Source organism: Schistocerca nitens, chromosome 4 (assembly GCF_023898315.1).
Source record: "Schistocerca nitens isolate TAMUIC-IGC-003100 chromosome 4, iqSchNite1.1, whole genome shotgun sequence".
Taxonomy (NCBI): domain Eukaryota; kingdom Metazoa; phylum Arthropoda; class Insecta; order Orthoptera; family Acrididae; genus Schistocerca; species Schistocerca nitens.
This window is the reverse complement of record NC_064617.1, coordinates 379,647,259-379,670,628: the sequence shown is the minus strand read 5'-3', so window position 1 is coordinate 379,670,628 and position 23,370 is coordinate 379,647,259. Positions and strand designations below refer to the sequence as shown.

General features: G+C 45.1%; 1 protein-coding gene across 4 annotated transcripts in view; it reads left to right on the top strand.

Annotated features, from left to right (window-relative positions):
• Positions 1-23,370, top strand: part of LOC126253116 (F-box/LRR-repeat protein 2) — a 719,590-nt gene that overhangs the window by 529,190 nt on the left and 167,030 nt on the right. The window contains exon 2 of one of the 4 annotated variants that reach the window (XM_049954236.1): positions 19,997-20,083. The exons of the other annotated variants lie outside the window; for them this stretch is intronic. Coding sequence (XP_049810193.1) covers positions 19,997-20,083 — 87 coding nt within the window. The remainder of the gene's footprint in view (positions 1-19,996; positions 20,084-23,370) is intronic. 4 annotated transcript variants of the gene reach the window in all.

The window sequence follows — 23,370 nt, the reverse complement described above, 5'->3', positions numbered from 1 at the left end:
CAAACGTTGTCGAACTCTTCGTGCAGATGGTTGTTGTCTCGCAAACGTCCCCATCTGTTGACTCAGGGATCGAGACGAGGCTGCACGATCCGTTACAGCTATGCAGATAAGATGCCTGTCATCTCGACTGCTAGTGATGCGAGGCCGTTGGGACGCAGAACGGCGTTCCGTATTACCCTCCTGAACCCACCGATTCCATATTCTGCTAACAGTAATTGGATCTCGACCAACCCGAGCAGCAAAGTCGCGATACGATAAACCACAAACGCGATAGGCTACAATCCGACGTTTATCAAAGTCGGAAACGTGATGGTACGCATTTATCCTCCTTACACGAGACATCACAACAACGTTTCACCAGGCAACGCCGGTCAACTGCTGTTTGTGTATGAGAAATCGGTTGGAAACTTTCCTCATGTCAGTACGTTGTAGGTGTCGCCACCGGCGCCAACCTTGTGTGAATGCTTTGAAAAGCTAATCATTTGGATATCACAGCATCTTCTTCCTGTCGGTTAAATTTCGCGTCTGTAGCACGTCATCTTCGTGGTGTAGCAATTTTAATGGCCAGTAGTGTACCTGACTGTCGGACGACAATCGCTGTAGGGGTAAGAATCACCTACCTATCAGATTTATTTATCCAGTACTTGAAGACGAGAGCACTTAGCGACTTGCAACAAGCCTTCACATAATTTAAAACGCTTACGAAATTTTTCTCGCTTACAACCCCTACAAAAATGATGAAACCAAAAAAGTTTATCGCTTAGTACTTTTCTGCTATTCATGTAGTAAAAGTACCGCATGCGGCATGACGTTACAGTTTATAACTTCTTTACTATTAACTGTATTCGCGACACATTTTAGAGGCAGTATGCACATATACCACAGAACGTAAGTGGCCAAGTATATCATCGTACGACACATTGTTCAGGAGATATGACGTCATAAACAATGACATGCGTGAAAAACTGCTTCATCATGTCAGGTGTTTAAATTTATTACTTCGTTGTTGATAACTCCAGTCACAAAACATTTTGCAGGCAGTATCGACATGTACCTTCTGAACTTACCTACAAAATTATATCATTTTACGACACGTAGTTCAGGCGATATGACGTCATCAACATCAGGCGTGAGGCCAGACGCTGCGTGGTACGGGCGTGGACGTACAGCTGTAAATAAACACCTGGCCACCGCTCTGTTTCTCCGCTAGTTTTTCTAAAAAAATTAACATAGTCAGAGGTGACAGAATGATAAATCGCAGATTAAAACACCTTCGACAGGACGGGGATCGAACTTGAGACGTTGGAATGCATAATCAAATACTGAGGAACAGAGCCACACTTTCTTGTGTGTAATGCTGTGCAAAGTTCCGGAGTATAGTTTACTACCGTTGTAGCATAATACCAAGTTCACTGCGGGTAAGAAGCTTCTCTATGTAAAAACAATTTCAAGCACCTCCCCTGTGAAGCACGCTCAGTACTTTTCACAGACGGAAAGCAGCAACCCCTGTAAAGTTGGGGAAAGCTGCAACACTCACAAGTAACTTTATACTAAGCTTGTTCATTAAGGTTATTTAAGAACTCCTGAGTGTTTATTCAGTCAAATAGTTTTGTGCCTGGGTGCAGTATTCTGTATTTATATTTAATAACTTTATGGTTTTTTAAATCAAATTTTTAATGGATTTGGAAAGCTCTTGAAAAGTCTGCAGAGTGATATAACCTCCGTGTTTGCGTTGAAAGTTTTCGGGGAAGTATGCAAGAAATGTGCTGAAGTTGAAACGTAAGGTGGCTGTGATCAGTCTCCGGAGTTATATGCAGAAATAACATAGGCCTACGCTACTGAGATTAATCTTGTTTACTCTTGGTCCTGTCTTACACGACATAGTTACAGGATCAGTGCTGTAAATGGACTACATGCTAAACGTTAGCACATCAGAGCGGATCTCTTCTCCTGGGCTAATCCTGTATTTTCGCGGTGTCAGCACCTTAATCTGTATCTGGCAATGTTAGAGGTAAACGGTGACCGTATTCCCTTCCTGTCGTTATTCCTAACCCGCATGTATCCCATCCGTGTCTAGTGTTATCCCACGTGAAAGTGCGAGAACATTCTCGAGATATATGCCATTCCTGTAACTCATCTTTCCGGGGCAGCCGAAAGAATAGAGTTGGTATCATCTTCGGAGTCGCATTCACAGGAGAGAGATGGGAGCATAATAAGTCCGTAAAGGTCTTAGCGGAACCTCGTCTGGTTAAATATGAGGCCCGACATTGTTACTGGGAAATTTCTGTCAACGCGTTTCGAGAGACAATGCAGTCATCAAAAAAATGGTTCAAATGGTTCTGAGCACTATGGGACTTAACATCTGTGGTCATCAGTCCCCTAGAACTTAGAACTACTTAAACCTAACTAACCTAAGGACATCACACACATTCATGCCCGAGGCAGGATTCGAACCTGCGACCGTAGCAGTCGCGCGGTTCCGGACTGCGCGCCTAGAACCGCTAGACCACCGCGGCCGGCAATGTAGTCATCAACAAACTGTCAAACTCAGATCATGAGGTTAAAACACTAAAACGTCTACCAACACATTAGATGCGTTCATAAAATGAAACAGCGTAAAAATATATTGGGCTCTGGGTCCTGGTGCTACATTAACATGGTCGCCGGCCGCTGGTGGCCGAGCGGTTCCGGCGCTACAGTCTGGAACCGCGCGACCGCTACGGTCGCAGGTTCGAATCCTGCCTCGGGCATGGATGTGTGTGTTGTCCTTAGGTTAGTTAGGTTTAAGTAGTTCTAAGTTCTAGGGGACTTATGACCTCAGCAGTTGAGTCCCATAGTGCTCAGAGCCATTTGAACCATTTAACATGGTCGACTTCTGACCGTACTCGTCCCGTCTCACACAGCACCACGCACCAAGCTGCGTTCTCCCGATCAGCCGTGAGCTCCAGGAGTGTCAGGTTGACGATTCTCCAGGTGTACGAGAGTAGTTGTGAACCGACATGTTCCAGGCATTACCGTATAGTCGCAGTGATATCCCTATTCCATTGGTCACCCAGTTTTCCTCATTTCCGAAGATTCTACTTGCGTGTTGTCGTCAGCCTCAGTCTTTTTCGTCAAATAACTATTCCAAATTTATAATTATCCTTCTGTCTTAAAATTATTCTACGAGGGTAATCCCAAAAGTAAGGTCTCCTATTGTTTTATAAGTACATAGACCTGTTTATTTCTACAATGGCTTACATCAGTTTACAGCTTGAACATTTAGCTATTTTTCGACATAATCACCATTTCTGTCGATGCATTTTTGTAGACGCTGCGGAAGTTTTTGTATGCCCATGTCATACCAGCTCGCCGCCATGATGTTCAGAAAGTTGTGAACCTCTTCTTTCACCTCGTCGTTGGAGCTGAATCGCTTTCCGACCAACTGTTCTTTTAACCAAGGGAAAAGGTGATAGTCACTGGGCGCCAGGTCAGGACTATAGGGTGGGTGGGTGATTATGTTCCACTGAAACTATTGCAGGAGATCAACGGTTTTCCGAGCGATGTGTGGGCGAGCGTTGTCATGGAGAATGTGTACGCCCTTGCTCAACATTCCTCTTCTCCGGTTCTGAATTGCACGTTTGACTTTTTTCAGTCTCACAGTAGCTGTCAGCGTTAATTGTGGTCCAAGCGGGCATAAAGTCGACCAACAATACCCGTTTCCGATCCCAAAAAACGGTTGTCATGACTTTACCGGCAGACTGCGTTTGTTTGAATTTCCGTGACTTCGGCGAAGAAGGATGCCGCCACTGGCGTGATTGTTGCTTCGTCTCAGGTGTAAAGCGGTATGCCCAGGTTTCGTCACCCGTGACAATTGAGTCCAGAAAGATGTCCTATTCGGCTGCAAGGCGGCGAAGAAATGCGCGGGAAGCATGAATCCGTCGCCGCATGTGGTCCTCAGTCAGCATGCGTGGCGCCCATCTTGCGCACACATTCCGGTAGTTCAATGTTTCCGTTAAAATTCTGTGAGCGTTGCTTCGGGAAACCTCAGGAACTAACGTGCAGAGATCATCAAGGGTGATCCGCCAATCTTCAAGCATGCTTCGCTCATTTTGTCTCCTCAGAAATTGATGGTCTCCCGCTCCTTTGTTCGTCGTGAATTTCGGTCCGACCAGTTACAAACCCTCTACACCACTTACGAACATTTTTGACATCCATGCACGACTCACCATACCCTTCCGTCAATTGGTGATGGATTTCAATCGGCGCAGTGTCCTTTACGTTCAAAAACTGAATAACTGCGCGCAATTCGCACTTGACAGTAACATCCAAACATTCTCAACAGCTGTCAAGCCAAGACTGAGCGCCTCAGCCCGGCGTGCGCAAGTTTACACACAGCTCGTGACCAACTGCCACACAGAGTTCTGTACTTATAAAAAAATTGAAGGCCTTACTTTTGGGATTACCCTCGTGAAAAGCCGTTAAAGTTCTCGTTCCGTTATCGTTCATTTGCGCTTTAAGAATATTGTCATATTTCTTTTCACGAACGGCAATCTCCGGTTCTTATAGCAAATCAAGTTTACATCCTTTCTTTTCTACGCGCAGGTTATCTACGTCTTCTGTTCTCTTAAGGGGACAGCCTGTTCTGTGCATATGATTCCCAACAGCTTCTTTTGTCGTAGCTACTTAGTCCGAATGCATACTTGTGTTTCTTGCACCTGATCGAAAATGTTCTCTTTGACGGTCCATTTTATAAACGGCGATGAAGAATTTTCGTTAGAAGGCCTTACAGCCCAGATTAAGTATGCGTTTCAGGCACAATCGCCGTGAGCATTGAGGCAATCATCCCACCGAGGCATTGGGTTGAAGATACCTGTTTGGTGAAACGATGTATCCCGCTGCGTGAGTAAGTCCGTAACTGCCTGATGCGCATCCTCGTTTGACAGGAATCGTCGCTTCTTTAAAGGACCGATGACGTGATTTTCGCATGGGAAGAGATCAGGATTATAGCTGTCATAGCTATTGTGTTGTCACATTTGCAATATGGGGCCCTCTTGTGACAAATCGGGACCAGCAAGGAACTTGGCCCACCATTACGCAACAGTGGTCTTTGACAGACATTTTTGAGACATTTTCAGCAGCCAACAAAAGAGTTGTAGTACATTGGTCCTATTTGGACGCATTTGGTAATAAAAAAAATGGCTCTGAGCACTATGGGACTTAACTTATGAGGTCATCAGTCCCCTAGAACTTAGAACTACTTAAACCTAACTAACCTAAGGACATCACACACATTCATGCCCGAGGCGGGATTCGAACCTGCGACCGTAGTGGTCGCGCGGTTCCAGACTGTAGCGCCTAGAACCGCTCGGCCACCCCGGCCGGCATTTGGTAATAACGTCGCCATACTTCACGTTTCCGCTTTTACAGCACACACATCAGAAAGCCACGACTTGTTTATATTTTTACCGACATATTGTTTCTGGTTATACCTCAGTGGATTATTTGCCTGGAAGGCTATTTTGAAATCGTATGGTTTACAAATGTTCGCGATCTTTTGCGAGACTGTTCCACAGTACGGCATAGCGATCGCTTCGATTTGTTCTTCCTTTATTTTCATCTTTCTACTATTATTACTTTTGCGCAGCAATTTATGACCAATATCTATTTTGTAATCGTTGTTGATCGCTATATTCTTAATTATGTTTAATTCTGTATCTGTATTCTTCTTGCTCTTTGCCACGTTGATTTCACTGTAAGCTACGAAAAACAGCAGGAGTGTTAAAGGATCCATTACTGTTCACGTTCTACATAGAGTAATTCTGCGACGTATATGCAAAGTCAAACTACATAGTGATAATGCTGCCAGAAATCAATGTACCATTCAGTGTTTACGGAGTTATTGCTACTTTTCTCTAGTTCACAAACAATAAATCGTAGGAAAAATAATACTAATTCATACGTAAAATGATCACATTACTAAGTAATTGATATGTGGAGTGCCATTGGCCTTGCCACAGTGGTAATACCGGTTCACCTTAGATCACCGAAGTTAAGCGCTCTCGGGATTGGCTAGCACTTGGATGGGTGACCACTTGGGTCTGCTGAGCGCTGTTGTCAAGCGGCGTGCACTCAGCCCTTATGGGGTCAATTGAGGAGCTATTTGAGAGAGAAGTAGCTGCTCCGGTCTAGAAACTGACGACGGCTGGGAAAGCGGTGTGTTGACTGTGTTGTTTGTTGTGGTATTGAGTCTTGAGACTGGTTTGATGCAGCTCTCCATGCTACTCTATCCTGTGCGAGCCTCTTCATCTCCAAATATATCCTTCGGAATCTGCTCACTGTATCCATCCCTTGGTCTCTCTCCCTCTCTTTCTTGGCTGACTGTACGCCCCTCCATATCCGCATCCAGTGACGCCGGCTGAGGAATGCACGGCGGTTGGTCGGTAACGGTGGGTCTTCCGAGGCCAGTTGGGATGGATTTTTTTTTAATGTGAAATACCGCGTTACTAAACGAAGCATGTTGGTTCCAAAATACGCGAAATACTTCATTGGAACAAAGCGAAAGAAGGTCTTAACCTTAAAAACATTGCACTTTCTCTGGGTTCGTCTAGCAGTTCAGATGAAATAGAGCTGTAAATATTCAGTAGTGAAAGATATAGGTGAACATCGTAAAATGAGTGTAACAGAACAGAGTTTTAAATCTCGCGTTTAAGAAATCGTTCACGCAAGAGGATCGTGCAAACATAAGGTTTGTACATCGCACAGAGGAGATAGTAATAAGCATTTCTGGCCAAGAGTAGCAACTGAAAGAGTGGAAAACAAATTTATCGCCAAATCTGTATGGAATTCCAATTCGGTTTTACCAATAGCACATTATGGCGTTGGCCCCTTGCTTAACTTGCATCGATAGGGGATCCCTCCCCCAGCGCAGAGTCCCAGGCTAAAGGAAAAAAGCAGAGTTATTTGTAAGAAAGATAAAAGAGCTGATAAGCACAATTACATCGGTTTTCTACAGAATTCTTGAGCACATATAATAAAGCTCCGTGGGAAGCCCGGCCAGGGTGGCCGAGCGGTTCTAGGCGCTACAGTCTGGAACCGCGCGACCGCTGCGGTCGCGGGTTCGAATCCTGCCTCTGGCATGGATGTATGTGATGTCCTTAGGTTAGTTAGGTTTAAGTTGTTCTAAGTTCTAGGGGACTGATGACCTCAGCAGTTAAGTCCCATAGTGCTCAGAGCCATTTGAACCATTTCTTTCCGTGGGAAGGAAAAGCTTCCGTCCACAAATTAGGATGGTTTTAGAAAGCATCACCAGTGCGAAATTCGGCTTGCCCTTTCCTCACATGACATCCTCCGAACTATGGATAGAGGGCAATAGGAAGATTCCACATTCCTAGATTTCCGAAAACTCTTTGACACGGTGCTCCGCCGTAGACTATTAACGAAGGTACTAGCATACGGAATAGGTTCCCACATATGTGAGTGGTTCGAAGATTTCTTAAGTAATAGGACCCTGTACTTTGTCCTTGAGGGCGAGACTTCATCAAAGAGTAGAATATCGTCAGAGTTCTCCAGGGAAGTGTGACAGGACCGCTCTTATTGTTTATATACATGAATGATCTCACAAACGGTGGGAGTAGCGGTCTGCGGCTGTTTGCTGATGATGCTGTGGTGTACGGGAAGATGTCGAAGTTGAGTGATTGCAGGAGAATACAAAATGACTTAAACAAAATTTCTAATTGGTGCAATGAATGACAGCTAGCTGTAAATGTAAAAAAATGTTAAGTTAATGAGGATGAGTAGGAAAAATAATCCCGTAATGTTCGAACACAGCATTAGTAGCGTGCTACTTGACACTGGCAGGTTAATTAAGTATCTGGGCGTAACGTTGCAAAGCGATATTAAATGGAATGAAGTGGCATCTGAAGTCGATTATAGAACGATGCTACTACCGCCAACGTACATTTCGCGTAAAGACCACGAAAGTAAGATAAGCGATATTAGGGCTGGTACGGAGATATATATGTAGTCGTTTTTCCCGCGCTGTGTTTGCGGGTGAACACGAAGAAAAATTACTAGTAGTGGTATAACGTACCCTCTGCCACGCACCGTACAGTGGCTTGCGGCGGATGTATTTAGATGTAGATGTAGAAGCAGACTGCTTTAAAAAGCATTGTAATAACTTAGTTGGCCCAGATTTTCTCCACTTTAACAGTTTGTTTATCGTTGATACAGTTATTTAGGTTCCGTTACAACTACCAGTCCGCACACAAATCGCTGATCCTGTGCAGATCTTCCTGCACTGCTCTGCAGTCTTTCGGCGTGTCGTGCTCTCTATAGGCACAACTGTGTCAACCAACAGCCTCACGCAGCTCCCCATGTTACTCGCTCGATCATTTATACCGGGTGACGTTTCCATGTGTACGCTTATCTGCAGAATGTAAATTTGCAGATGAAATTTCCTTTTCAGTCTTTTTTTTTTTGCCAACGGTTTTTTCCATAATTAATATCAACACGTTATTCAATAACCAACGTCAAACATTTTTTTTTTTTTGTAGTGGTTCAAATGGCTCTGAGCACTATGGGACTCAACTGCTGAGGTCATTAGTCCCCTAGAACTTAGAACTAGTTAAACCTAACTAACCTAAGGACATCACAAACATCCATGCCCGAGGCAGGATTCGAACCTGCGACCGTAGCGGTCTTGCGGTTCCAGACTGCAGCGCCTTTAACCGCACGGCCACTTCGGCCGGCTTTTTTTTGTAGTAACGACTTACGGAGCAGGTAGCGACACACAGATGACAGATATAGCAACCGTGCGGAAATGTTTATGTGTGCTCATTTCACTTATGAATTTGTTGGTATTACGTTTTTCTGATTCATCGTTTGTAAACCAGAAAATACTGGCGACAGCTTATAAATAATGACTTGCGAGAATATTAGTACTTAATTTTTCGATTCTTTTGAGCATTATCTGCACGTCTTTTGATTTTCCTCACCCATCGGAAGTTACCTTGAATAGAATGTGAACAGTAATGCTCCTCTTAACAGTCCCATGTGGTGCTCCTTAATTGCTTTTACGGCTGACTAGTTCTTCCCATTAAGAACGGCGTGTTGAGTTCTGTCTACTTGGTCCTACTGAGTCTGCGTGGTAACCATATCTCCGCAAACTTTAAGTTATTCAGACTAGGTAGAAGGTCAGTTTTGGTCGCACTATTATCCGTCTTTTCTACTACAGATCTAGATTTCAGCTATTATCAGTGCGTTGTCGGTAGTCGTGTAGGCCCAACGTAATTGTTGCAACACATATTTTGATATAAGTTAGGCATGTACAAGCATTAGTCAACTAACTTTCCTTTCGAAAGCACTATAAGCTGATCAAAGAATTTGTCTTTAGGAAAAGACATAAGTGCAAAAACAGCTTCGTACACTCGCTTAACATATTGACCCTTTCAGATAGATGTATCTTAACTCTTTGGTCCCTATAGGGTTCTGCCTCGAGTCACCATTTTGTTCATTTCTTTCTGAAGTAGTTCTTGTACATGCCTAAGTTATATTGGAATATGTGATATTATAATTATGTTGAGTCTATATGGCTACCTATAACGCTTTGACGATAGCTGCACTGTTAGCTGAAATCTATATCTGCGATAAAACAGACAGACGATAATGCTACCGACGCTGAACTTCTTTCTGACCTTGTTTATATCACAGTCGTGGGGAACAGTCATTCCCATGGAATCGAGCATAACTGGTTGGCTCTGAGCACTATGGGACCTAACATCTGAGGTCATCAGTCCCCTAGAACTTAGAACTATTTAATCCTAACTAACCTAAGGACATCACACACATCCATGTCCGAGGCAGGATTCGAACCTGCGACCGTAGCAGTCGCGCGGTTCCGAACTGCAGCGCCAGAACCGCGTGGCCACCGCGGTCGACCGAGCATAACTAACTTATTGTTGGTACCACCGAGTCAGTTTCAATAGAATACATTAAACGACAGTATAGTAAATACACATAAGTTATTACCTACGAATAAGAAGACAGATTGAAACTTCCCCTTAGTATGTAAACAATGACTGTGCTGGTAAACTACGTTATTTGTTACTGAAACTGCTGAGCAAAACTGAATGTACTCAGACAGTTCTATCTTTACTTATTCTGATCATCATTAAACTGACACACAATATTTTTAGCGCAACGCAGTCTGACTTCCAATATTCCTTACAAAAGAATGGCCCTGACAAACAATAACTTATACTTTTCATGAATATATGAATCACTTACCTCACAAAAATCTGCAATAGGGCGAGCGCGCCAATACTGCCAGCTAAATAAAATGGTTCAAATGGCTCTGAGCACTATGGGACTTAACATCTATGGTCATCAGTCCCCTAGAACTTAGAACTACTTAAACCTAACTAACCTAAGGACATCACACAACACCCAGTCATCACGAGGCATAGAAAATCCCTGACTCCGCCGGGAATCGAACCCGGGAACACGGGCGCGGGAAGCGAGAACGCTAGCGCACGACCACGAGCTGCGGACGCTAAATAAAATATTCTAACTACTGAAGGCGCTAACTACTGATAGGCATAGTTAGCAAATGAAAGATTTTGTAGACAAGAAACAATGTATTTACCTTAATAGTGTTCAACGTTTCGAGCATTTGTAGACTCAGAGAAAGCTTTTGTCAATGTTGACTGGAATACTCTCTTTCAAATTCTTAAGGTGGCACTGGTAAAATACAGGGAGCGAAAGGCTATTTACAATTTGTATAGAAACCAAATGGCAGTTATAAGAGTTGAGGGGCATGAAAGGGAAGCAGTGGTTGGGAAGGGAGTGAGACAGGGTTGTAGCCTCTTCCCGATGTTATTCAATCTGTATATTGAGCAAGCAGTGAAGGAAACAAAAGAAAAATTCGGAATAGGTATTAAAATCCATGGAGAAGAAATAAAAACTTTGAGGTTCGCCGATGACATTGTAATTCTGTCAGAGACAGCAAAGGACTTGGAAGAGCAGTTGAACGGAATGGACAGTGTCTTGAAAGGAGGGTATAACATGAACATCAACAAAAGCAAAACGAGGATAATGGAATGTAGTCGAATTAAGTCGGGTGATGTTGAGGGTATTAGATTAGGAAATGAGACACTTACAGAAGTAAAGGAGTTTTGCTATTTGGGGAGCAAAATAACTGATGATGATGGTCGAAGTAGAGAGGATATAAAATGTAGACTGGCAATGGCAAGGAAAGCGTTTCTGAAGAAGAGAAATTTGTTAACATCGTGTATAGATATAAGTGTCAGGAAGTCGTTTCTGAAAGTATTTGTATGGAGTGTAGCCATGTATGGAAGTGAAACATGGACGATAAATAGTTTAGACAAGAAGAGAATAGAAGCTTTCGAAATGCTACAGAAGAATGCTGAAGATTAGATGGGTAGATCACATAACTAATGAGGAGGTGTTGAATAGGATTGGGGAGAAGAGAAGTTTGTGGCACAACTTGGCTAGAAGAAGGGATCAGTTGGATATATATATATATATATATATATATATATATATATATATATATATATATATATATATATATATATATATATACTGGGTGGCCCAAAAAGGATGGTCGGATTTGAACTGCGTAGTACCATTGAAAGGTGAGGAGGGGGGACCACTGCCGGCCGTCTGCAAGTCGGCCATTACACCCAGTTTGCCACGAGATGGCGCAGTGGACGGTCGAGCATCGTGTTTTTGCTGTGGAACAGTTTTTCAGAAATGATGAATCGTTTATTACTGTGCAACGATTGTTTCGACAACGTTTTGGTGTAGCGCGTGATGGACCCATTCCAGATCGCAGATCCATATCACGTTGGGTGACTGCATTCCGGACAACAGGGTCTGTCAAAAGTGGTAAATCTACAGGGCGTACACGTACGGCAGTTACTCCACAGAACATTGATGATGTTAGAGCGTCAGTGCTGCAAAGCCCGCGTCGTTCCACTAGGCGTCGTGCTCAAACTTTAGGCCTCAGCCGTAGTTCGTTGCAGCGTATTTTAAGCCGTGAGTTACAGTTTCACCCATACAAAATTATGATCACGCAAAAGCTGTATGATCGTGATTTTGAGCAGCGAAGACGATTTTGTGAATCAATGCTTGACATCTTGTACTCTAATAATGATGTTGTGCTTCTTATGTCAGATGAAGCCCATTTCCATTTAGACGGCTATGTCAATAAACAAAACTGCAGGTACTGGGCAGCAGATAATCCCAGAGAATTGCACCAAAAGCCTCTTCATAGTGCTAAGGTAACAGTCTGGTGTGGAATTTCAAGATTGGGGATTGTTGGTCCTTATTTTTTTGAGGAGAACAACGCTACAGTCACAGTGACCTCGAAACGTTACGTTAACATGCTACGTAGCTTTTTGGTGCCGAAACTGCGAGAGTTACATGTAAATCGAGATCGAATTTGGTTTCAACAGGACGGGGCCACGGCCCACACAGCCAATGACTCCATGTGTGTTTTAAGGCGGATGTTCCCCCACCACATCATCTCGCGTTTTGGAGATGTCCACTGGCCCGCGAGATCACCTGACCTCTCAGCCTGTGATTTTTTTCTTTGGGGATACCTAAAGTCAAAAGTCTACGTACAGAAGCCCCGAAACTTAATTGATCTGAAGGAGGCAATCAGTGCGGAAATTATGGCAATTCAAGAAGAAACAGTAGTGAAAGTGATGGAAAATTTCGAGGAAAGACTTGTGGAACGCATCACCGAGGAAGGACACCATTTTCCGGAAGTCATTTTCCGTACATGATTTTTTGTGGTTAGTTCTTGTAATTGGGTGCTTTAGTTACGTAATTGAATAAAATTAATTTGTAAAACTGATGGAGTTATAGTTATTTAAAATGTGACCATTCTTTTTGGGCCACCGTATATATATATATATATATATATATATATATATATATATATATATATATATGACATCCAATTAAACAAATTTCCTTTTTCTGTCGGTCACACGTCCAGATCGTCCGGCCATAGTAGGCCTAACCTCTCAAAACACTGGCATCTCTCTCCCCACATCCACCACTGATGGCGGCTCACCCCCAACAGCCCAACGCTACGCGCTGTTCACACCCAACTGCCCAACGCTACACTAGCGAATATTCTAACAATGAGTCCAACCAGCCACAGACTGCACACAGCGCAGTCAGCGATTTTCATACAGAGCTCTACGTGGCGTCACCAACATAAAAACCTAAACAGCGTACTTACAAGATGCATTACTGCTCGATTACGCTATCTATATATTCAATAACAATCAACAAGGCTCAGGGTCAGAAAGAGGGGGAATGGGAGGTGGATAGAGTGGTGAGAAGAAATGTATAGAAAGCGGAAAGGTGGAGATAGGAGGAAGGAAGCGATAGAGAGAGAGACTAGACGGATCTAATTTCCATTCATATTAGCAAGTGTGCTTTCTCTTTCCTTTCTTTTCCATTTAACCAGATTGAGCCACAGCGACGCGTGGCCGGGAACAGCTAGTTGGCAATAAATCTCTGGAAACAATAATGGTGAAACGCCTAGGACTTGTGTAACCCGGAGACTTTTCGGAGACGTATATAGCGCGTGCAGAAGTCCCAGCAGCTGTGTAGTCCAGTCCCCATACAAAGAAAGTGAGTTGATTAAAATTATAATCTAACTACTGATTCGTATTGCTTATGTAGGCTAATCATGAGTTTCGTTTCAGTAGACGTGGGCCTATAAGTCGGTTAATTACTCAGTGAAATTAATCTGCCAGTTTACGCATTAAAACTAATTTTCCCTGGCCAACTGAAACCACCAACAGCTTTCGCGACTAGAGGACTATCGGAACGTAGGTGTGAAGCTATGTTTGTGGTCGCCAATCATTTCATTCATGAAATGCGGAAGATATCGAAAATCGACAGAAGTTCCAGGGCCTTTATTTTCAAATAGAAGCCACAGCAACGTCGGCGTGTAGGAACGCTGACCCCGCTCACATTTGGAGAAATGGCGCCACTACAGGGCCACTAATATCTCCACTGGGAACCTAAGTGGCCCTCCTCTGTCGAAAGCAGTAGGAACAGTTTGCATTGCCACTCTCAGTCAAGTTGGTTGCGGGGTCATTTTTCTACCGGAGAAGGAACACCGTCATGCTACAGCGGAGGTTACAAAACTATTGAGAGGTGCCCTCTCAGCCCCATTTCGTTGTAGTTCTTAGTTTGCTTCACTTTGCGTCTAGCAGTACTGGGGAGTTGCCTCGATTATGCGATACGAGTGTTCGCTTCCATGATCTTGGAAGCAACCATGTATAATTCCGTCAGATTTTGCGAAGACGTTTCGCGGTAGACTGCCCTTGACAACTTCGTCTGTGAGGAAGATGCAGATATACGATTTGCAAGGGAAGCAACCAACTTTACGGCTCTACCGATGATAGACCGTTAAGCTAGGTCGGGCTGCCACTGCCTGTGTGCTCGTCTTACTTGACTCTTCATGTCTAACTGCATTCGTTCGTGATTCTCAGTTCCCGAGATTAACATTTTTGTTTTTCGATTATTACTCTCTCTCGGGACTCGACGAGTTATCGTTGCGTCTCGTATGATTCTGTATCTGTGTTATGTACAACAGCTCGACTTATAGCAAGCCGCTGGACCGCATCACTTATTTATTTATTTGAGTTATCAGTCTGCTGACTGGTTTGATGCCGCCTTCCACGAGTTCCTGTCCCAACCGTTTCATCTCAGAGTAGCAGCTGCAACCTCCGTCCTCAACTATTTGCTGGACGTATTCCAACCTCTGCCCTTCCCTACAGTTTTTACCTTTTACAGCTTCCTCTAGTACAATGCAAGCTATTTCCTGCTGTCTAAATACATGTCCTGTCCCTTCTTCTGGTCAGTGTTTCCCGTATATTTCTTTCCTCGCCAATTCTGCGGGTGCTTTTCACTACGTGTCTTAAAAACTTATTTTGTCTCAACAAATGTCGAAAAAGTTTTCTTTTCTTGGATGGATATGATATTTTTGTGCTCACAGAATTCTTTTAGAAAATCCTCATTGATTTTTCTTTCTGTGCGGCTATCCCAAATTACCTCTCTCCAAAGCCACGTTTACCTTGCTGCTAAGCGCTTTCCGTCAGTCTCCAACAATGTCCATCTTTTATAGAAACTCAGGAGCTTACTCCTTATAAACGTCTTGACTTGTCAAGTAATAGTTGTCTACTTTCCTTGAGAGCACAATTTGCTATTGCAAATTTTATTACTATTAATTTCTTCCTGCATCTGTTACCATATCTATTTAAAACTGCTGTATAACAGTACTTATCGGCTCTTGCTATTTCATTCTTTTAATTCTGATGTCAAGTGACCCTATCATCTTTCATTTGTTTACTATCACAGTTTTGGTATTTTTTACCATTAATTTTAAACTGCGCAGACTTTATTCATTTACGAAAACAATACGCGGAACGTGTCGATGGCCTGACGAGCCGTATGTAACCTGGCACTATAGTGTAGGTATGAATTTTGCAACGTACTCTTTCGAGTAAGAAGTTCTGAGGTGATGAGATACTGCAGAATTTCTGTGTGCCGCACTGAAAGGGGTTGACGATAGTAGCTTTCAAAACATTGCGTCCGATCGTTCACACCGTATAACGAGTTTCTCGCAATACACTACCTTCCATGCATCTGGTAACTATTGTTGGCAGCTCAGAATAGACAGTTCAGTTTGTCACCATAGCATATTCACGAAACACTTGGTCCCATCGTTCTTGAGGAGAAGTTAGCAGAGTCAGGTTTACTATGAAGCTTTTAAAGTGACCCTTCAAAAGATTGTAAAGTGATCTCTTTGTCCCTTAAGTTTGAATGATTGTGCGAATGGAAGTTTTAAGTCGCCGTGTAATGTTTGCACGAGGATGCTATGACCGAGGCGATCTCAGCTGTCCTACAAAGTGCGCAAACTCAACATTCTCAGGCATTCTCACGTTTTAGTATCTCAGACTGTTGCTCAGTTGATCCACTATATCGATATTGTTCTACTTTTCAGATTACTGCTTTGGGAGAGTAAGTGAGTCCTCGCACTTGTTCACCACCATACCTTGTTCTAAACGAACTTTGGATAGCAACGTCAGATCACCGTTTGACAGTCCCATCTATGCAAAACATTCGTTGTTGTACTGGCAACGTCTTCACGTTTACCAAATCTGCATCTACATCTACACTCCTCCCTAGCCGAGGGTGCTTGGTGTGCTGGTGTCATTTTCCCCTTTCCTGTTCTAGTTGCGAATGGTGCGCGTGGAGAACGAATTTCTCTAATTTTACCTTCACGGCCATTTCGCGAGATATACGTTGGAGGAAAGCAATGTACTGGATGACTTCCACGAATGTATCTTCTCGAAATTTTAACAATAATCTATACCGTGATGCTCAACGCTTCATGTAGCGTCTGCACTGGATTGGATAAGCATCTTCTATCAAGTTCTATGTAGTAAGGGTCCAAGGTCACAAAAGAACAAGGGTATTGTAAGCTACCTCCTTTTTGGCGGACTATATTTCTTGAGGATTCTTCCAGTGACACCTGAGTTTCCTAAACTCAGTTTTATGTGCTCGTTTTAATTTAAAACCCTACGTACGCATCCTCACCGATTTTTAATGACTGATTGTTCGGGGCTCCTGTAACCATACAATAATTCAGAGATTCCAAAATTACAGCGTTTATGTGCATGCGCTACAATTCCTGATAGCTCAAGACGTAGATTAGTGATTGTTACATCGAAAATTATGTTTGTGGCGATAGGCACATGGGATTTTGAATTTTTTACCGTCACAAGATTTAGATGGAAGTCTGAAACAAATCAATATTTTGGTTGTGAAAATATTGAAAGAATAGTAAGAAGAAAATATGCTACTTCGCATTACATTTGCAAAGATAGTTAAAAATGTGAAAGATTGTCTTTAAAATACGATCTGTAAACATCTTATGTCACTGAATCACACATACTCTACATGGAAAAGAGAGAATTCGCAATTCGTGTTCTGACTGCTTGTGTCGCTAGACAATGCGTTTTTATATAATCGCGTTCTTAATTTTACGTTTTGGAAATAGGTTATAAGCATTACTTTTATGTGCCATTATTTTTGCCAGAGGCGACGGCTCTTTATACCTCCAAACCACCCACAAATTCAATCATGTAGTCTTCGTACTATACCGTATACGCACGATAAGCAAAATTGTTTTTGCTAACTGTGACTTACATGGCAGAGTACACTATTCATGGTATAACATTTAGGGGTTTGCTACCAGTTCAACCGCGTATTGAGCGGGCCAAGAATGACTGCTTAAATACTTCTGTGCGCGCTGCAGTGAGTCCAGTTTGTCTTCACGGCCCCTACCTGAGCTATACATATGGGGATGAAGAATGTGTCGATTCTTCCGTTAATCTTCCGCAGTCTGCCAATTTGAGATTTTTCAACACTTCCTTGTCGGTCTCTGGTGAATCAAACAAACCTGTGGTCATTCGTGACTCTCTTCTTTGCATACATTCTATACCCCACATTAGTTCTGATATGGGTCAGACACACACACGTGAACAGTAGTCTAAAAGGTACAGTAAAACGAGAACGAGACAGATGGAAAAAAGTAAGTAAACTGTGTAATATTTCAAAAGTAATCACCATAAATGTTAAAAAACATTTATCTCACTGAGTGGCAAGACGGCCACTGTCTTCGAGGAGAAATGTTTGGGGTTCGTCTACATCAACATACACTACTGGCCATTAAAATTGCTACACCACGAAGATAACGTGCTACAGATGCGAAATTTAACCGACAGGAAGAAGATGCTGTGATATGCAAATGATTAGCTTTTCAAAGCATGAACACAAGGTTGGCGCCGGTGGCGACACCTGCAACGTGCTGACATGACGAAAGTTTCCAACCGATTTCTCATACACAAACAGCAGTTGACCGGTGTTGCCTGGTGAAACGTTGTTGTGATGCCTCGTATAAGGAGGAGAAATGCGTTCCATCACGTTTCCGACTTTGATAATGGTCGGATTGTAGCCTATCGCGTTTGCGGTTTATCGTATCGCGACACTGCTGCTCACGTTGGTCGAGATCCAATGACTGTTAGCAGAATATGGAATCGGTGTGTTCAGGAAGGTAATACGGAACGCCGTGCCGGACAGAAGCGGCCTCGTATCACTAGCAGTCGAGATGACATGCATCTTATCCGCATGGCTGTAACGGATCGTGCAGCCACGTCACGATCCCTGAGTCAACAGATGGTGACGTTTGCAAGACAACAACCATCTGCACGAACAGTTTGACGACGTTTGCAGCATCGTGGACTATCAGCTCGGAGACTATGGCTGCGGTTACCTTTGCCGCTGCATCACAGACAGGAGCGCCTGCGATGGTGTACTCGACGACGAACCTAGGTGCACGAAAGGCAAAACGTCATTTTTTCGGACGAATCCAGGTTCTGTTTACAGCATCATGATGGTCGCATCCGTGTTTGGCGACAACGCGGTGAACGAACATTGGAAGCATGCATTCGTCACCGCCATTCTGGCGTATCACCCGGTGTGATGGTATAGAGTGCCATTGGTTTCTCGTCTCGGTTACCTCTTGTTCGCATTGACGGAACTTTGAACAGTGGACGTTACATTTCAGATGTGTTACGACCCGTGGGTCTACCCTTTATTCGATCCCTGCGAAACCCTACATTTCAGCAGGATAATGCACGACCGCATGTTGCAGGTCCTGTACGGGCCTTTCTGGATACAGAAAATGTTCGACTGCTGCTCTGGCCAGCACATTCTCTAGATGTCTCACCAATTGAAAACGTCTGGTCAATCGTGGCCGAGCAACTGGCTCGTCACAATACGCCAGTCACTACTCTTGATGAACTGTTGTATCGTGTTGAAGCTGCATGGGCAGCTGTACCTGTACACGCCATCCAAGCTCTGTTTGACTCAATGCCCAGGCGTATCGAGGCCGTTATTACGGCCAGAGGTGGTTGTTCTGGGTACTGATTTCTCAGGATCTATGCACCCAAATTGCGTGAAAATGTAATCACATGTCAGTTCTGGTATAATATATTTGTCCAAAGAATACACGTTTATCATCTGCATTTCTTCTTGGTATAGCAATTTTAATGGCCTATAGTGTAGATACTCTTCAAGCCAGCGTACGGTGCGTGGCGGTTGTCTAAGGAACGATCGTTGTAGTCAGGCGTGCACCTCTTCGTCCGATGCAAATCGACGACCACGAATGTGTTTATTTGGAAATCCAAAAATACGGAAATCGCACGGGGAAAGATCGCTACTGTATGGAGGATGTGTAAGGGCTTTCCACCGAAACTTCTCAGCGACTGGTAATCGAAACAGGGACCCCACTGTCTATCGGCAGCGGCGCTAACTACAACAGAACGAGCTACGGATAGTGTTGTCCCACGTTCGAAATGTTTGCGAATCGAACGTGTAACTGAGGAAGGACGTGGATAACAGTCCTGTAGTCATCTAGTCTAATGTGGAAAAAAAAGAGAAAACGTATCCAAGCCGTTAATCCGCCGCGCGAATTAAACCCGCTGCCGAAGAGTGCCCCCCCCCCTTTCCCCTACTTTCCACCCCTCAATAAGGAAGCAGCGTGGTAACACGCTTGGCTTTGCGAGCGAGTTTGTTCCTAACACACATATCTCGAATAATTACGCACTGAGAAATAAAACGGTAGTAACACGTCTAAGAAGTAGATTTTGCCTGGAAAAAGAGAGAATGATATAAATGTTATAAAAGGAGAGAGGCGCGATAGCGACGTGTCTCTGCAACTGGAAACGGCACGTCAGAATGTAAGTTTCGTTGTGGCTCATCTGCTGCGCTGCTGCTACTTGCGCCTGTATGCTCGTAGTTTTGTCCGCTTTGCTCGCATTTGCGGGGCGAGGCGAGGCGAGGAGACAAGGGCGGCGCTGCGCCCCCACAGCCACGCACTGACCGCTGTGCTGTACAGGTGTGGGGTCAGATCGCCCTGGAGGGCGCGCAGGTCTACATCACCGAGGGGTCCGGGGCCACAGTACGCAGCCACTTCCATAACACGGTGAGTAAACTACTACGCCACGGCTTTCCGGACTGCAAAGGAGCGCCTGGTCCCCGGCACGAATCCGCCCGGTGGACTTGTGTCGAGGTCCGGTGAGCCGGCCAGTCTGTGGATGGTTTTTAGGCGGTTTCCCATCTGCCTCGGCGAATGCAGGCTGGTTCCCCTTATTCCGCCTCAACTACACTATGTCGGCGATTGCTGCGCAAACAAGTTCTCCACGAACGCGTACACCACCATTACTCTACCACGCAAAACTGAGCGAGGTGGCGCGGTGGCTAGCACACTGGACTCGCATGCGGGAGGACGACGGTTCAATCCCGCGTCCGGCCATCCTGATTTAGGTTTTTCGTGATTTCCCTAAATCGCTCCAGGCAAATCCCGGGATGCTTCCTTTGAAAGGGCACGGCCGACTTCCTTCCCCATCCTTCCCTAATCCGATGAGACCGATGACCTCGCTGTCTGGTCTCCCACAAAACAAGCCCCCCTCTACCACGCAAACATAGGGATTACACTCGTCTCTTGTGAGACGTTGACGTTCCCTGGGCGAGGGGGGGGGGGGGGGGGGGTAGTCCACCGGGGGCCGAATCGCACAATAACCCTGAAAGAGTGGTAGGGTGTGTGGCGGCGGAGGGGTGAAGTGGACTGCGGTAGTCGTCGGAGGTTGTGGACCACTGCGGCTGCGGCTGGGACGGAGCCCCTCCGATGTTTCTAGGCCCCCAGTTAACATACAGTACAATACAATACAAACTACTACGCCACCAGGCAGCCGGAGCTCTACCGCCAGACTCAAGTGTTGGTCGTCTACCTCATATCCGAATAAATATGGATTTGGTAAGAACGTAAGCACAGCGTTCTTGGGCTTTGAAGGCGCTGATGTTGAAAAGCGGCCACCGGCATCACCACCTCTGTCGATACAACCCTCTACTCGGAAACTATACTACGTCCTGCCCCCACCACTAAAGATATAATCCATGGGGTCACAACCGTCATCCAAAACATCCAACCCTTTCGATGTACCTGATAACTTCCAACAAATTACAGTGTCTGCCCACTCCATAGTTCACCTTAACACCATCGGCACATACTGCTACAACCAGCCCGTTCACTTTCTCCTTCCTGGACAGCCTTGTTTAATCCGATTCCCACACTGCCCTATTAGCATCTCCAAACTTACTGCGTTCTTTTTAAACGTATCAGAATGGAACACGTTGGGCTGAATATAGTCACGGGAGCGCAGCTGTTAGTGGGCAGTGTCTCGAGTAACAACAGAGGTCGACGAATGCATTGGTGTACGTGTCATTATGTGCGAGGGGCGTTTAAAAAGTAATGCAACACATTTTTTCTGGAAGCGGGTTTGTTTTATTCAGGTTAAAATACACCATATTATTCCCCACTCTTTTAGCTACAAAACGCTACTTTTCAACATCATCTCCGTTCAATATTACGTCCTTATGTTACCTTGTATTGTATGTTAACCGTGGGCCTAGAAACTACGGAGAGGCTCCGTCCCCGCCGCAGCCGCAGTGGTTCACAACCTCACGATGACTACCGCAGTCCACTTCAACCCTCCGCCGCCCGACAATGAACCACTCTTTCAGATGATTTTCAATAAAAATACTGTGGTAATTACTCATTAAGCAGTACACTGTCCAGTCACAGTAATGCGACCACCTGTCAAAAGCCTGTGTGTATTGAACGGGGGATCTAGAAACGACGGAGAGGCTTCGTCCCGCCCTAGCCCTTAGTGGTTCACAACTCCACAGCAGTCCACCCACCCCATCGCCGACCCACACACGACTCAAGGTTATTGTGCGGTTCGGCCCCCAGCCCCCCCCCCCCCTTCCCCCCCCCCCCCCCCCCCCCCGGGAACGTTTCACACCAGACCAGTGTAACCCCTCCCTACGTTTGCGTGGTAGAATAATGGTGGTGTACGCGTACGTGGAGAACTTGTTTGCGGAGAAATCGCCGAAATAGTGTGGCTGAGGCGCAATAAGGGGAACCAACCCGCATTCGCCGAGGCAGATGGAAAACCGCCTAAAAACCATGCGGAGACTGGCCGGCTCACCGGACCTCGACACAAGTCCGCCGGGCGGATTCGTGATGGGGACCAGGCGCTCCTTCCCAATCCGGAAAGCCGTGTTATGTTACCTTACTAGGAGGCCCCGTATGCCCGCATGGTACCGCTCTACTGGTCGGCGTCGGAGCCAACGTCTTGCTGCATCAATAGCCTCCCCATCACCCACGTGCTGCTTCCCGCGGAGTGCATCCTTCATTGGGCCAAACACATTGCAGTCGGAAGGTGCGAGAACAAGGCTGTAGTGTGGATGAGGAAGAACAGTCCAATGAAGTTTTGTAAGCTCCTTTCAGGTACGAAGACTTGTTTGACGCCTTGGGTTGTCATGGGTAAGTTCGTTTGCATTTTTGTGGCGACGAACAGGCCGAAGTTTTTTCTTCATTTTCCTTAGGAGAGCACAATACTCTTCAGAGTGGATCGTTGCACCATAAGGGAGGACATCAAACAGAATAATCCCTTCAGAGACCCAAAAGACTGTCCCCGTGATCTGACTGGCAGATGGTGCAGCTTTGAATTATTTCTTGATAGCAGAAGTAAAAATGGAAATGAGCGTTTGGCATCATTGGCCACGAGGCCCCTTGCGAGGCAAGTCCGGCTGCCTTGGTGCAGGTCTTATTACATTCGACGCCACATTGGGCGTCCTGCGCGCCGGATGGGGATAAAATGATGATGAACACAACACAACACCCAGTCCCTGAATGGAGAAAATACGCAACCCAGCCGGGAATCGAACCCGGGCCCGTGGGACGGCAATCCGTCACGCTGACCAATTTTTTTCCATTTTATTCGGTATTTTTAGTTGTGTTTGGTCCGGACGGACGTCACAAGACATCTGCTCAAGTTGATCGTTGATTCCTTTACTCAGTTTTTTTATTATAGAGGGCGAGCATCCCTCTGACCGCTACTCAGCTATCGGGGCGGACATAGGAGTGGTGGTCCGGCGCCACTCCATGGACTGCGGTTTTATTTCCGGTTCGAAATGCTGGACCCATGGTTCATCGCCTGTGATGATCTTCAACAAAAATTGTCACGATCAGCCTCGTAAAGCACAAGCAATTCCGCATTGCTCCTTCATTGTTGTTTATGATCTTCTGTTAGGTGGCGAGGAACCCATTGAGCACACGCCTCACAATACCCCAGCTGGTGGACGAATGTGTCAGCACTACCAGCGGAGACGTCCGGTTGTGGATCGAGTGTCTGATTGTGATCCGCC